Source organism: Callorhinchus milii, unplaced genomic scaffold (assembly GCF_018977255.1).
Source record: "Callorhinchus milii isolate IMCB2004 unplaced genomic scaffold, IMCB_Cmil_1.0 Scaffold4, whole genome shotgun sequence".
NCBI classification, from domain to species: Eukaryota; Metazoa; Chordata; class Chondrichthyes; order Chimaeriformes; family Callorhinchidae; genus Callorhinchus; species Callorhinchus milii.
In genome coordinates, this window is record NW_024704745.1 from 25,759,423 (window position 1) to 25,774,101 (window position 14,679).

Here is a 14,679-nt window from a genome sequence, read left to right on the forward strand (position 1 = left end):
ACTGGTCTTGAAGGAGTCAAGGGAGGGGCTGAGGTGAGGGACTGTGGGATAGTGTTCCAAGGGATGGGGCCAGACCCTTCTGAATTTGCCATATAATTGCCAGCTAATCTTCCCCAATGACTGTTAATACACCTTGATTCAGTATGAACAATGTCAAACTCATTGGAACAAGGCTCATTTGATTAAGTTAAATGATTTAATTTGCACATTGAATTTTGGGTCGTTTGTACAATTTTAATTTGTTTATGCTTTAAGAAATCTCTACAACAATTGAATTGAAAATAAAAGATTTGGACAAGTTTATATATTCCTATACTTGGATTATGTTCCCTAAAGATGAGAAAGTTAATGCAGGATGTGATGCAAGTGTTTAAAATATTAAAGAATAAAGTAGGAAACAAATGACTCTCCCCTCCAATAGAGGGATATAGAACTAGGGAACAAGTTCTTAACATTAGAGGTAAACTGATTAAATTTGAATCCAGAAAACATTTCGTCACACAAATATGTGAGAATATGGAATATACTTCAAGAGCATAGTTGTAAAATTTACCAAGATAATTAAAGGGGAGAATAGAAACTTGTCAAGTAAGGGATATAATAATAATAATAATCCTTGCATTTGATATAGCGCTTTTCACGTCGGGAGGACGTCCCAAAGCGCTTCACAGAACACACTGTAAAGTGAATTGACTGTATATTTTTTTTTGTGGGCGAACGCAGCAGCCAATTGCGCACAGCAATGTCCCACAAACAGTCGTAGATTGAAAATGACCAATTTAATTATTGTTTTGGTTTTTTGGAGGGATTATTATTAGGCGTGTGGAGTAAGGAAACTTGCCCAAGGTTTCGCCCTGCCTGGAATTGAACTCAGGTCTCTCACTTGCAAAGCGAGTGCTCTAACCACTGAGCTACAGGACTCCACAATGGATATGGATAGAAGATGGGACAATGAAATAAAAAACGAGCTCCCATATAGTAATGAAATGGCAAAGTAGGTATGATAGGACAAGTATTCTACTCCAGATCATATGTCACTATATTACACACACCATGCAAAACATTTTATTGGTTTGACTGTAGCTTTGAGCTCAAAGGATTGCAATTGGCAACCATCGCCGATTAAATCATACAATATTAAATCCTAAATAATGTCATATCCACATGACTATTAGCATTTATTTATGACTTGAAATCAAACAAAAATTATAGAAATAACTGAGGTAAGCAGCTTAAATCTATTAATGTTTCATTATATGTTCAGTATTGATCTCAAAGTCTCTTCCCCAAGAGAAAGCAATGAAAAATCTTTAAAGCCATCAAGTACATTTGATATTTGACCTTATAAGCAATATCTGAGAAGTTATGAATTACATTTTGTGCAATCTAATTTTTTTTAAATATTAAACAAATTACATTTATATCGTGCCTTTCACTTTGGAAGGACATCCCAAGCTTCTGGACAGTTAAGGGTGTGCATTAAACATTACATTTTGAAGTTCACAGATATTGCAAATAGATTTTGAACTTAAATCTACATTTTGAGTACTTAACTATAAATCAATCCTTTGTTTCACATACATATGCAGCAAAATATAATTTTTCATAAATGTACAGGTTTGAATATTAAAAACCCAAATAGTAAAAGTACTGAATTGCAAAGCCTTATTGGTTCTTTTTTAACCTTAAGATCATAAGAACATAGGAATTAGGAGCAGGAGTAGGCCATTCAGACCCTCGAGCCTGCCCTGCCATTCGATAAGATCATGGCTGATCTTCAGACCTAACTTTAATTACCTGCCCTATCCCCATATCCCCTAATCCCTCTATTTTTAAAAAATCTATCAGTCTCAGCCTTGAAGATGTTCAAGGACTGAGCATCTACAACCTTCTGGGGTAGTGAATTCTATAAATTCACTACCCTCTGATGAAGAAATGTTTCCTAAACTCTGTTCTAAAAGGCTGGCCCTTAATGTTTAGACTGTGACCCCTGGTTATAGATTCTCCTACCAGAGGAAACAGACCCTCAGTGTCTACTTTATCCAGCCCTTTAAGAATCTTATATGTTTCAAAGAGCCTTAAAACAACAACAACAACAAGATTACATTTTTATAGCGCCTTTCACGTTGGGAGGATGTTCCAAGGCGCTGGACAGTGTACAGCATTTTAGACCCGAGCTGGGATGAGGGAGGGAGAAGGGAGGGGAGTGGGAATGGGATGACCAATTGCATGGATGAAGAAGAGGGTTTTGAGGCGGGACTTGAAGGAGGCTAAGGAGGGGGCGAGGCGGAATGATTGGGGGATGGAATTTCAGAGGTTGGGAGCAGAGTGGCTGAAGGTTCTCCCACCAATGGTGGGGTGGGTAGGTCAGACGACATGGAGCAGGCCGGATGAACGGAGAGCGCGGGTGGGTTGGTAGGGGGTTAGGAGGTCACCGAGGTAGGGTGGGGCGAGGCCGTGGAGGGCTTTGAGGATCAGGATCTTGAACTGGATCCTCTGAAGGACAGGGAGCCAATGGAGTCGGGCAAGAATGGGAGAGATGGGGTCACGGAGTTTGGTGTGGGAGAGGACACGGGCTGCAGAGTTCTGGATTATCTGCAGGCTGTGGAGGGAGGAGTTGGGAAGACCGACAAGCAGGGCGTTTGCATAGTGAAACCTGGAGGTGATGAAGGCATGAACAAGAGTATCAGCGGCCTGAGGGGTGAGGTAGTGGCGGAGCCGGACGATGTTACGGAGGTGAGGGAAGGCGGAGTGGATCATGGCTTGGATGTGGGGAAGAAAAGACAGTTGAGGGTCGAACAAGACACCTAAGTTCCTGACTGAGTTGAAGTGTGCAACCATGGAGGTTGATGCTGCCAGAGCCTGAGGTGCAGAAGCGCTGGTGTGAGCCAATCAGGAGGGCCTCAGTCTTGTTCACATTCAACTCTAGGAAATTTGCCCTCATCCAGGACTTGATGTCCGAAAGGCAGTCTGTCAGGACAGCAGTGGTCCTGGAGTTGAGGGTGGAGGCAGAAAGATACAGTTGGGTGTCATCCGCATACATATGGAAATTGATCCCATTTCTGGGATGATGTCACCAAGGGGGAGCATGTAGATATTAAAGAGGAGAGGGCCAAGGACAGAGCCCTTGGGGATGCCAGATGTGACAGTGCGGGGGCTGGAGGAGAAACCGTTTGAGGCAACAAAGTGGAGATGGTGAGAGAGATAGGATTCGATCCAGGCAAGGGCAGGTCCGCAAAGATTAAATAAAGAAGAGGCTGTGTATGAGGATGGAGTGGTTGACAGTGTCGCAGGTAGCAGAAAGGTCGAGGAGGACAAGGAGGCAGAGTGAGCCCTGATCACAGATGTTCAGAATATCATTAGTGACTTTGGCCAGGGCTGTTTCCGTGCTATGGGCAGTGCGGAAGCCGGATTGGAGGTGTCCAAAGAGGGAATGGCGAGAGAGAAAGGGGAGCTGGGATGTGATGACTTATTCCAGGGTTTTGGAGAGGAATGGGAGGTTAGAGATGGGGTGGTAGCTGGAGAGGAGGGATGAGTTCAGGGAAGGTTTTTTTAGGATGGGGATGATGACGGCTCTTTTTAGGGGGCTGGGAACTGAACTGGTGGACAAGGAGAGGGGCCAGAAGGTGGAGCTGGAGGTGAGGAGAGAGGTGGAGATGGGATCGAGGGAGCAGGTGGTGTGTTTGAGTTTGCGAACAATGGCGGTGAGGGAGGAGGGAGAGATAGGGTCGAAGGAGTATTGAGGGAGATGGGTGGGGGGGTGGGTCATGAGGGAGAGGTGATGTGGGTGTGGCTGTAGACAGGGCAGAGGAGGCTGAATGTATCCCCTCGATTTTGGATTCAAGGAAGTTCAGCATCTCCTCACAGTTGGAGTCTGAGGAGAGGATGGGCGAAGCATGGGAAGGTGGATGGAGGAGGCGGTTTGTGGTGGAAAAGAGAAGCCTGGGGTTGTCCTTTGCCTCCAAGATAACCCTTGGAGTGGAAGAAGGATTTTACCGAGGCAAGAGCGCAGCGGTTGGTCTTGGTATGATGAAGGCAAATCTGCCGATGGACCGTTAGTTTAGAATTGGTCCAGGCGCGTTCGGCAGCTCGCACTTGTGCCTTGAGGGAATGGAGATGGCTGGTGTACCAGGAATTATGGGAGTATGAGGCAGTTCGGGAGGTGAGTGGGGCAAGGGAGTCCAGAATGGAGGAGGGAGTTGTGGAGAAAAGAGAGCGAGGAGGGGAAATCGGTCAGGGAGGGCCAGAGGTGTAGGAGTTCAGTTGACTCCAGGGCAGTGGAGAGGGAGGAATTTTTTTTCCACAGACGGTATGTGATGGTGGAGGGTTGAGAAAGGGGAAGGGTATGGAGGTGTTGAGGGAGATGAAATGGTGGTCCGAGATGGCTTTATCGATGATGGTGATGTCCGAGACAGTGAGGTCCCGGGTGATCACCAGATCAAGGGGGTGGCCACGGTCATTGGTGGGGGAGTGGATGTGGAGGTAGAGGTTAAGGGAAGAGGGGAGGGAGGAGAAGTCGGCAGAGGTAAAGCAGGAGGGGCTGAAGTGGAGGTTGAAGTTGCCTAGGATTAGGAGGCGTTCAGAGCAGAGGGAGAGGGAAGATAGGAGGGTGGATATGTCTGAGCAGAAGGTGGGGGAAGGATTGGGGGGACGTAAACAAGGAGGATTTTGAGGGAAGCCTGGAGGGGTGGTAGAGGGTAAGGTGTTCAAAGGAGGGGAAGGTTTGGAGGAGTAAGGGGAAAGGCCAAGGTGGGGACCGTGAGATGAGAGCCACACCACCGCCATGGCGATTAGGCCAAGGTAATTTGATGAAAGGTGTAACCTGGAGGTATGGCCTCGACCAGTGGGAAGGTGTCGCCTGGGGTGGCCCAGGTTTCAGTGAAGGCAAGGAGTCAATGTTTTCCTCGATGGTAAAGTCATGGATTGTGAGGGACTTGTTTGTTAGTGAGCGGACGCTTGTACGGAAAGCTTGCAAATTTCTTTTTAAGCTTGTAATTCAACAAACCATTGTTTCAATAAAGTTCAATCCAAAAACACGTACTTAGCTTCAAAATTGCATGAAATGAATTACCAAATCAAAATTGATCTAAGGCAGTAACTTGTAAAGCTGCCAGTTTCTTTTTGTGTTTTCAGCTTGTCTTTTGTTAAATGCTTCTTTCCCTTTACTTTTGTTTCAAGGTCACCTCCGATTATTTAAAATGGCTGAAATTCATTCATCTGTGATAGAAACATGAGTGGAGGATTTGGGAAAAGGAACCAGTTTGGTATTTTTGTGAATCACAGGTGTCTCTAAGGGCCTTCAAGTCAGTTTCATAATCCTGTATGAGGTAAAATTTTAATCCAAGTTTAAGATCATTTTAAGAGCTACAGGGACTTGTACAGTAGTGGTAGTGTTAGCTGCTTAACCTGCCACTATCTCAGTTAGATATCCTGTTTTTGCTATCTCTCTTTCCATTCCTCTTGATTGAGGTTCCCCACCATCAGGTTCTCCCTGTATCTTCTCCAAGCCTCTCTTGTTTGTGTAACTGTTCCGCTTGAAGTATTTTCATAGCTTCCTTGTTGCTTTCCTGAGACAGATTTTAGATTTTATGTTTATCATTGCTTCCTGATGTCCCTTATATGGACAATAGATTTCCTCTCAAAATTTTCAGTTATATTGAAACTTTAATGTAAAAATGTCTCAAAGCGCATCTTAGAGATGGAGTGAGAAACCTTTTCACCTGAGCAAGGTGGGAAACAGAATATGTTGACCACAAGCAACAAGAACTTACATTTATATAGTGACCTTCATGTGGAGTAATGTCTCGGAGTACTGATCAATTACATAGTTTAAGCCAAAGCCAGGGAGAAAGAGATGACTGTAGGCACGGTCGAAGAGGAAAGTCTTCGGGTATAAAAAGGTACATAAAAGGCACAGTAAAAGATTGTTTTTTAGAAGAACTTTGAGACTTGCTGACAGCTTGACAAACAGGTGGCGTGGGCAGGTAACATGGAGCAAACCTAGGTTTGAGGAGTGGAAGGCGAGTTGAGAGAGCGTAGGTTGGGACAAGGAAATGGAGGGATTCAATTATCAAAATGAGGATCTTAAAGTCAATCTTTTGGTTGGCAAGGAGCCACTGGAGCCTGGTGAGGGGATGTGCTGTTCATGCAGAGACAGTGGGGATTAAGGTGGTGGTGGTGGTGGGGCAGAGGATGGGAAGGGTAGAAACCTTTATCATGGTGTCTCAGAGTGTATCCATCGAGGGGCATGAGGACCCACCATGAAACAGGCTATTCATTTCCACTGGAGACATAATCAACCCATTTACATTCAACATTGCCATTGAAGGGAGGGTTACTGGGGAATTCTCATTGTTGAAGTCTGCTTTGCTGGTACCTCTGGACGCTGCAATTCACAGTGGTAAACTAAACTACAACAACAATTTGCATTTATATCGTGCCCCTCATGCAGGATAACGTCCAAGAGGCTTGACAGTGTTGGAGCACGATGTCATGCTGGGGGGAGGGGGAGGGGGGAGGTGACCGAAGGCACTGCCAGTGTTGTAGAATCTGCCCATTTATATTGTTGGTCAGATTCTGCAGCATCTGAGCAACTAACAACTACATAAATTCAGACTTTTATTTGAATACTATGAGCCACAATATTGTTTTCTGGCCACTGTATCTTTCCCAGTGGCTTTTCAACATAGGAATAAAACATTTCACTGACAATATGGATGGACATTGATTCTCTGATGGAGAAGCATGTACGCTGATAGAGCACAGAAAGCCCGTCAACCTGCACTGCCAGCTTGTTTAGCCACTATGTCCCGAAAATCTGGAACACTTTTCCTCTATCGCTGTACCTCATCCACTCCTTCCCCATCTTCAGGTCACAGTCCTGGGAGGTTTAATATGGTAGCAATTTTCATACTGCACTGATCATGGAAACACATTTATTCAGAAATATGTTAATAATTCAGCAAATTCAAGTGCTCTTTTGGAAAATGCTATTGTAGTCCTGAGTGAAAAGCATGATTGATAATGATTCCTGTAGTCCTTCTTCTGACAAGAAGTTTATTAAATCACAAAATAATAATAATCTTTACATTTGGTATAGCACCTTCCAAGTATCAAAGTGTTTCATACTGCAAAGTGCAGTGACTGTGTGTTTTGTGGGTGAACGAGGCAGCCTATTTGCGCATAGGAATGTGCCACAAACAGCCAGGAAATTAATGAGCAATATATACTCTAAATCTAATATTCTGGTGAGGTAAAAACTGCCACATTTGAGTGGATGATCACCACTGGTATATTATCAAATGGGTAGAGTTTCTGCTCACTTTTCCCATTCAACTTCCCATTCCCTTCCTACAACTCTGGGAAAATAGTTGGGTCCGAAGCATCTTGCAGCAAACTCTGGAGTTTCAGATAGTTTGATCCAAGTGGCAGTTGAACTATTCTGAAATAATTTATAAGGGTTTGTTTTACAAACTTTACGGTACGACATTTTAACATTTATATAGATAGCTCCTGTCACATCAGTAGGATGTCACAAAGTGCTTGTGGTACAGTATTTTTCACAGTCCTATTACAGAAGTTCCCGTTACTGTATTAGTACAGTATTTTTGAGCTGATCAAGGTGAGGGACATAAATGCAAGTTACATAAGAACATAAGAATGCTAGACAAAAAAAACAAGGTCCGTCTAGTTCTAGGTTGGTGGAACATTTTGTACACCGAGCCCAACCCAACCTCTCAGGTCAGGTATAACACACGGTAGATTGGAGAGCAAATCTGTACCTGCTCTGCCCCAACTATTTGCTTTAATCTTAACCACAGATAATCACATTATAATGTACTAGTGTGACATTTCATTTCCCCACACCAGCTATCCATGTGAGTGAGTGAGATTGCAAGTGTAAAGTCCATTAGTGCTGAACAATATGCTTCTCTGTGCTGTGGACTCAAACAAGGGGCTGACTGCCAAAATACATTTTGTGTAAAACTCTCTAAGTTGGCAGACAGAAGGGATTTTTCATTCCTTCAATTTGGGTGGTTTCAACCGCCAGTCCTGAAGCTGAAAGAGCAGATGTTTACCCAGTAAAGCACCCAGCTTTCTTTTAAGGAGGAATCTGTTCAAGTTCTTTTATATTCAGCAATCTGCAGCTGGAAATATGGAGGCTTTTAGCTTCCTTTAAAGTATTCTTTTCCCCCAGACACCAGAGGTCAGAAACTTCGCACCAAACCATTTCTGCCAAAATTGAGCAAGGGAGGGATGGTGGTGATGAGTGGGGGGAGGATGAGAGAAATGTTCACAACCAATTCAGACTGTTTTAGGTACAATTTTCAGCAATGTGATGATTATCACATCACATTTTTCATCCCCAAGTATTTATTTAGGAATCAAGAGAGGGTTAGGAACTGGCAATGAGATGGGAACAGAGAGATAGCTGTTGATAGATAAAGTTGATAGTGTTGCGTTTATATTGCAAACAGGTTTTAGAGGCATTCATTACTGAAGACCAAGAGCAGTCTTCACCCACCCCCAAAAACAAGATTATAAAGATTCACTCCAACAACCTCTGATGCAAATAAGCTCTAAACCTCCCATACAAGACACTGATGCACGGAAGGACTGCAAGCAGAAATTGCACCTTCGTCCACATACAGTTATTAACACATTGTGGATTCTGCCCGTTATTCACAGCACTGACAGTCAGAGTTCTGCAGGGCCACATTTGGCCTTAACAGCCCTCAGAACCTTGGAATAGAAATGACAATACTTGCTTAGAGTCAGGGGTAGCTGGTGTTACGTCGCTACCACGATCCAAATAGAGCCTGTTAATATGAAACATCTCTAATTCTTTAGCTTTAACAACAACTTGCACTTATATAGCGCCCTCTATGCCAGGTGGCATCTCAGAGTGCTTAACAATGGCAGAACCTGAGGCCGAGCCAGGGGGAGGGGGAAGGTGACTACAGTCGCAGTTGAAAAGGAAGGTCTTCAGACGCAACCTGAAGATGGGGAAGGAGGGAGTGAGGTGAAGGGTTGACAGAAGGAATTCCAAAGTTTCGGGGCCTAGTGGCTGAAGGCATGGCTGCTGATGGTGGAGCGGAGGATTCGGGGGACACAAAGGAGGCCGGACCCAGTAGAGCGGAGGCCGCAGGTACTGCTGTGGGGAGAGCGGAGGTTAGAGAGATAGGGGGTTGCCAAGGAATGGAGGGATTTAAACACAAGAGTCCGGATCTTGAAGTTGATCCACTCTGTGACAGAGAGCCAGTGGAGATTGGCAAGGACTGAGTAATTGGGGTGCGGAGTTTGGTGCGAATGAGAATGCAGGCAGCGGAGTTTTGAATGCGCTGAATTTTGTGAATAGTTAAGGAGGGGAGACCGGCGAGGAGGGCATTAGGGTAGTCCAGCCGAGAGGTGACAAAGGCATGGACAAGGGTTTCGGCAGCTTTTGGGGTGAGGTATTGTCAGAGACGGGCAACGTGGTGGAGGTGGAAGAAAGCGGTGCTGGCCAGGGATCAGATATGGGGGAAGAAGGATAACTGGGGATCAAACCTGATGCTTAAGTTGCGCATGGGTTCAGAGAGTTTTAAGGACAGGTTGGGGAGGGTAAGGAGGTCGGAACCATGGGACAGAAGACGTCGGCGGTAGCCAAAGAAAAGCTGACAGAACATCAGGGGACTGGGGGTTGCAGCTGGAGGTGGAAAAGTAGAGTTGAGTGTCATCCGCACACATGTGGAAGTTAACCGTGTGTCTGTGGATGACATCACCGAGAGAGAGCACATAGATGAGGAAGAGAAGGGTGCCAAGGATGGATCCTTGGGGTACCCCACAGGTGACTGAGCGAAAGTGCAAAGAAAAGCCATTTTACAATCCTAAGTGCAATTTTAAGGTTAACAGAGAGACAATATATCAGGCATTTCAGGGAAGTAACGGTATCATCACACACTGGTGAAATGATGATATGCCGTCTGTTAATAATCTGCCTTCTGTTAACAAATAGACCTCTACTGAAGAAAAATAGGGCAACCTCAGCTTTAAAAAATTGTGTATTTTATAATAAATTCCTTCAAATCATATAGAGCAGCCAAATGTTTATTGTGCAATTTTATTTTATTCGATGTCTAATTATCATTAGAGGATATGCTAGTTTTTCAGCTGTTGAAGGTGCATGTTAACAATTCTGTAACAATTTTCATTGCTCAAACCTGCACATAAGCTTTTACATTTCCCCACAAAATACAGTCACTACACAGCACAATAAATCCTATCAAGTACTTTGAGACATCCTCTTGACATGGAAGGTGTTGCATCAATGCAAGGATTATTATTATTATCTTGTTCCATTTATCTCTACTATAAACAGTTAAAGGCAGTTACTGAAATGAAGAAAACCCATTAAAGTGACAAAATTTAATCCACATGGATGTTTTCCCTTTACCTTGTGCATTTCCTATTTTAGTGCTTTGAGTAAAAGTACATCAGATTAAGTTTTGGTAACTGGAATTCTCCCTCTAACGTGACACTTTACCTTGAAAGATTAGGGGATGTTGAACCTCAAGCTGTTCCAACATCCCTGAAACCAGTTCCCCATGTCTAATCCTAACAGAAATTCTAAGCATGTTCCAGATACCATCCACTTAAACAAACCACTTATAGATGCGGGTCTTCAAGAGCCCTTAGATGTGACTAGACTAATAAACAATGCGTACCGTCAATTCCGGTCTATGAAGAAAGTACTTACTTATTAGAAGCTGTTCATCTATTGCTCTTATAACAGCCCCTTACGATAGTTTATGCATCTGCAGTGCAAAACACAATACTCAGTGTAACCGATGCAACACTATGGCCAAGTGCAGATAATGACACTGTGTACAGTAATTTGTGGGTCTGTCTCTTTGTGTCAACATCAAACAGCTCTTCTCAAGGAAATAGTTTCTTCCCAAAAATAATTGCTGGGTACACATTTCTACTCATTTTTTTTTAAAAAAAGAGGATTTCACAAGAGGATTCTTCAAACTTTGTCCTGCTCAAATGGTTAACTTGGAGGTTTATATAAAGCACACCTTAGACTTGCTGTACGAATTTCACATTAATTCAGCACATGTCCTTCAGTGCTTATTTCAGAACACCAACTTGTCACATTATATTTCTTGCTACAATTTCAAATGAATGTAAACTATCAAAATATAAAATACAGCACAATGACTACAAGCCCCAGCGATAAAGTTGGCTTAATTCAGTTTAGATACTCCCTCTTGAGCTAGTCTCTGGTATGCTTCCCAGTGTAGTGGAACATAAATCTATTTTTACTGCAGTCAGTAGATTTCAGTGCTACAATTACGTTGCTTATAGTAGGAAACAAAGGGGCTGATTAATTGAAGTAAAAGCTTCCGTTAGAGTGGTATTATGAAAATAAATCTCTGAATAGCCAAGTTTTAACCTGTTAGTTTGAAATAAAAATCTCAACACGTTACAGAAATTACACTGCAAAATCCATTTTCTACAATATCCCAAACATTGCAGAGGCATGAAAACAGCTGCTGAAAATGTCAGATATAGGACGATGTCACAGCACACTCTTTGCTGTCCTGTAGATAAAAAGTAAAACTAGCACACATACTACAGCTGATAATAGTAAAAATGAATCAGCTCTGAAGAAGAGTAAGGATAAAGCACCACATACTGAAATAAATTGTGATTCATAGCTGTTAAACATTTCATGCTGTAGCCTTTCAGTTATCAAATCACATCCATACAAACTACAAAATCAGCATCAGTTAATACGATACAATCAGAAAATACAAGAAACATTTGTTAACAAGAAAGCTTTGCAATGCTACTTACAGCATTTAATAAAATGATAATGGGACATTTTTCCATTCAGAGTATCCTACAGATTCCAACATTCTCCCACGCAACTGCCATGACCGAGGAAAACATGACTTGATGTTCTGACCACGATGTGTTCAGTATACATTATTTAAAAGAGATTGGATTCCAGCATCTTGCAGGAGCAATCACTTTGCTGCAACACTCCTGCAGCACCAGTCGAAATAAACCTCTGTGTGTCCCGAACCATGACTACTGCACGTGCTGTTATAGCAGAATTGACTGACACAATTCCTAATCCCACATCCCTGGAAAAGGGAGGAATTAATTGGTGCACATCTGATCTCTTGGAGGATTGAGGTATAAAGCTGCACTGCGGCTCTAACAGCCAGTACAGTAAACTGGTTTACAATGGCTTTTCAATGACTACTAATTAACACTGATGAGGAGGCTTCATTTATATTCCGGGAGATAGCATCGATCAGCCCAATATGAGGGAACTGCACTGGCGTTTTGTCCACACTTTAAAGTGACAATTGTTTAAATAAATAATCACTCGACGTTCAATCCATTTCAAGATGTTTTTTCCTGAAATGGAAACATTTCTCGTTCTTCATTTTCAATCAACATGACATTCAAACGGAATAAACGTTTGACTTATTAAATTATTTGACTTTCAACTTGTTCCAAATATCACACTGCATATGTATGTATGTATGTATGTATGTATGTATGTATGTATGTATGTATGTATGTATGTATGTATGTATGTATGTATGTATGTATGTATGTATGTATGTATGTATGTATGTATGTATGTATGTATGTATGCATGCATGCATGCATGTATGCATGCATGCATGCATGCATGCATGCATGCATGCATGCATGTATGTATGTATGTATGTATGTATGTATGTATGTATGTATGTATACACATCCGCAATATTGCCAGACTCCGCCCCACTGCCTCACCCCCCCTACCAACCTGCCCGCTCCCTCCGTTCATCGGGCGCCGGTCTGCTCCATGTCTCCCTCCTGACCTGCCCTACCAGTGGTGGCCGGGCTTTCAGCCTCTCTGCCCCCACACTCCAGAACCCCATCCCACGGTCCCTTCGCCTCGCTTCCTCCCTTGCCTCCTTCAAGGCTGGTTTCAAGACCCTTCTCTTTGATCGTGCCTTTGGTCTCCCTCCCACCTCTCCCCCTTCCCTCACCCCTACACCACCCCTCCCCCATGCTCGGGCTCCGACACCTGACAGTTCAGCGCTTTGGGACGTCCTCCCGACGTGAAAGGCGCTCTATAAGTGTAATTTTGTTGTTGTTGTATAACAATAAATATGCTTGAAATAAAATGTGTTTGAGCTTCACGCTATTGCAACTAATCTGAAACATTGTAGTATCAGATCCACCTCACAGTAACATGCCAAATGATCTTTAACCTATTTTTTAAAAAAATTTGCTTATTATTTTCTAAGCTTTAACCAAAGAAGCACTGAAGTGCTTTTAGGTGTGGGATGTGGAAGCTAATGATCTTATGGACATAAATTGGATGATAACATTTCTATAGCAACTCATATTTCAATATAATGTCCTATGATACCATGAACAGTGAAATATCTCAGGCCCCCGCCACCCACCTGACAGAAAACATAGTTGACCAAATAAAGAACTGGTAGATTCTGTATTGACATTGAGTTGCCCTAAGCCTTGTTCACAGACACCCTTCGATTCTCGCAGTTCTATCAACATGGCTAGAATCCGTGCAGTGAAAATGACATTGATTTTGAAAGCTGTTAAGAATGGGCAAAGGTGAAGGAGGGGAGGGGGTAGAGATATAACACTAACTTTCTGCACCATCTAGAATTCAGATATCATTTTAGGCAGAAATGGTGAGGCTGTCCTCTCTTATGCTAAATTAATGTAGCAATTAAGCCATTAATTTTAGAACCTGCTTTTCACACTCCACAAAGTTAACCTTTATCACTTTGTTAACATTGCTTTTAATCAGTGTTAGATTTTGTCTGTTCACTGTCCTGTTCTCAGTATTCACCTTTTCTTCAAATTGCAACATTCTTTGCAGTAAGTTCCACTCTCGTAAATCGACTTCTGTTCCGGATGGGTTAGAGCACTTGCCTCGCAAATGAGAGGACCTGGGTTTGTTTACTGGTAGTGGTGGTGGGGGAGGGAGAAAACTTTAGGCAATGTACATTTTCTGAGGGTAATAATCCCTTGAAAACATTAAAAATAAATACTAATAATTTGGTTACTTAATCAACGACTGATAATGGGACACTGCTGCGCCCAATTGGCTGCCATATTTCGCCCACAAACTATAGTCAATTTACTTTAGAGTATATTCTGTGTAGCGCTTTGAGACATCTTGAAGATGTGATAAGGTGCTATATCAAATGTGAGGATTATAAGTTCATGTAATTGGAAAGACAAGTATAGAGTGATGGCTTCTAGGATAACAATCTGGGATGCATAGGTGCATGGCTTTGTACATTACAAAAATTGTTGTTAGTGGTCATCCTGATTATTTTAAGATAAAAATGACCACAGCGAACCTCTGATACACACCTATATCTTACTGGGGTTTAGACACATCTGGATTTATTTGGAGGCAGCTTGGCTCAGTTGGTAGAACTCTTGCCTCTGGCCCAAAATAGGACTTGCGATTCACAGTCTAGACTAACACTTCATTGTCGGGAGCGCCTCATTTGGTTTTTTTTTGGGGGGGGTTGTTGGGTATTGTTTGGTCAGCCATCTGATACATGCAGAAACCCTTCACCAGAGTATCCAAACCAAACAGAGTTCCATATATCTCACCTAGACATGGAAATTCCCAAGATATTT

The 14,679-nt window shown here is 42.8% G+C and overlaps 1 protein-coding gene across 1 annotated transcript in view; it reads right to left on the reverse strand.

Moving 5' to 3' along the window:
* Nucleotides 1–11,902, reverse strand: part of myo16 (myosin XVI) — a 247,081-nt gene extending 235,179 nt beyond the window's left edge. The window contains exon 1 of the mRNA XM_042334636.1: nucleotides 11,839–11,902. Coding sequence (XP_042190570.1) covers nucleotides 11,839–11,866 — 28 coding nt within the window. The 5' untranslated portion in view covers nucleotides 11,867–11,902. The remainder of the gene's footprint in view (nucleotides 1–11,838) is intronic.
* Nucleotides 11,903–14,679: the final 2,777 nt, after the last annotated feature.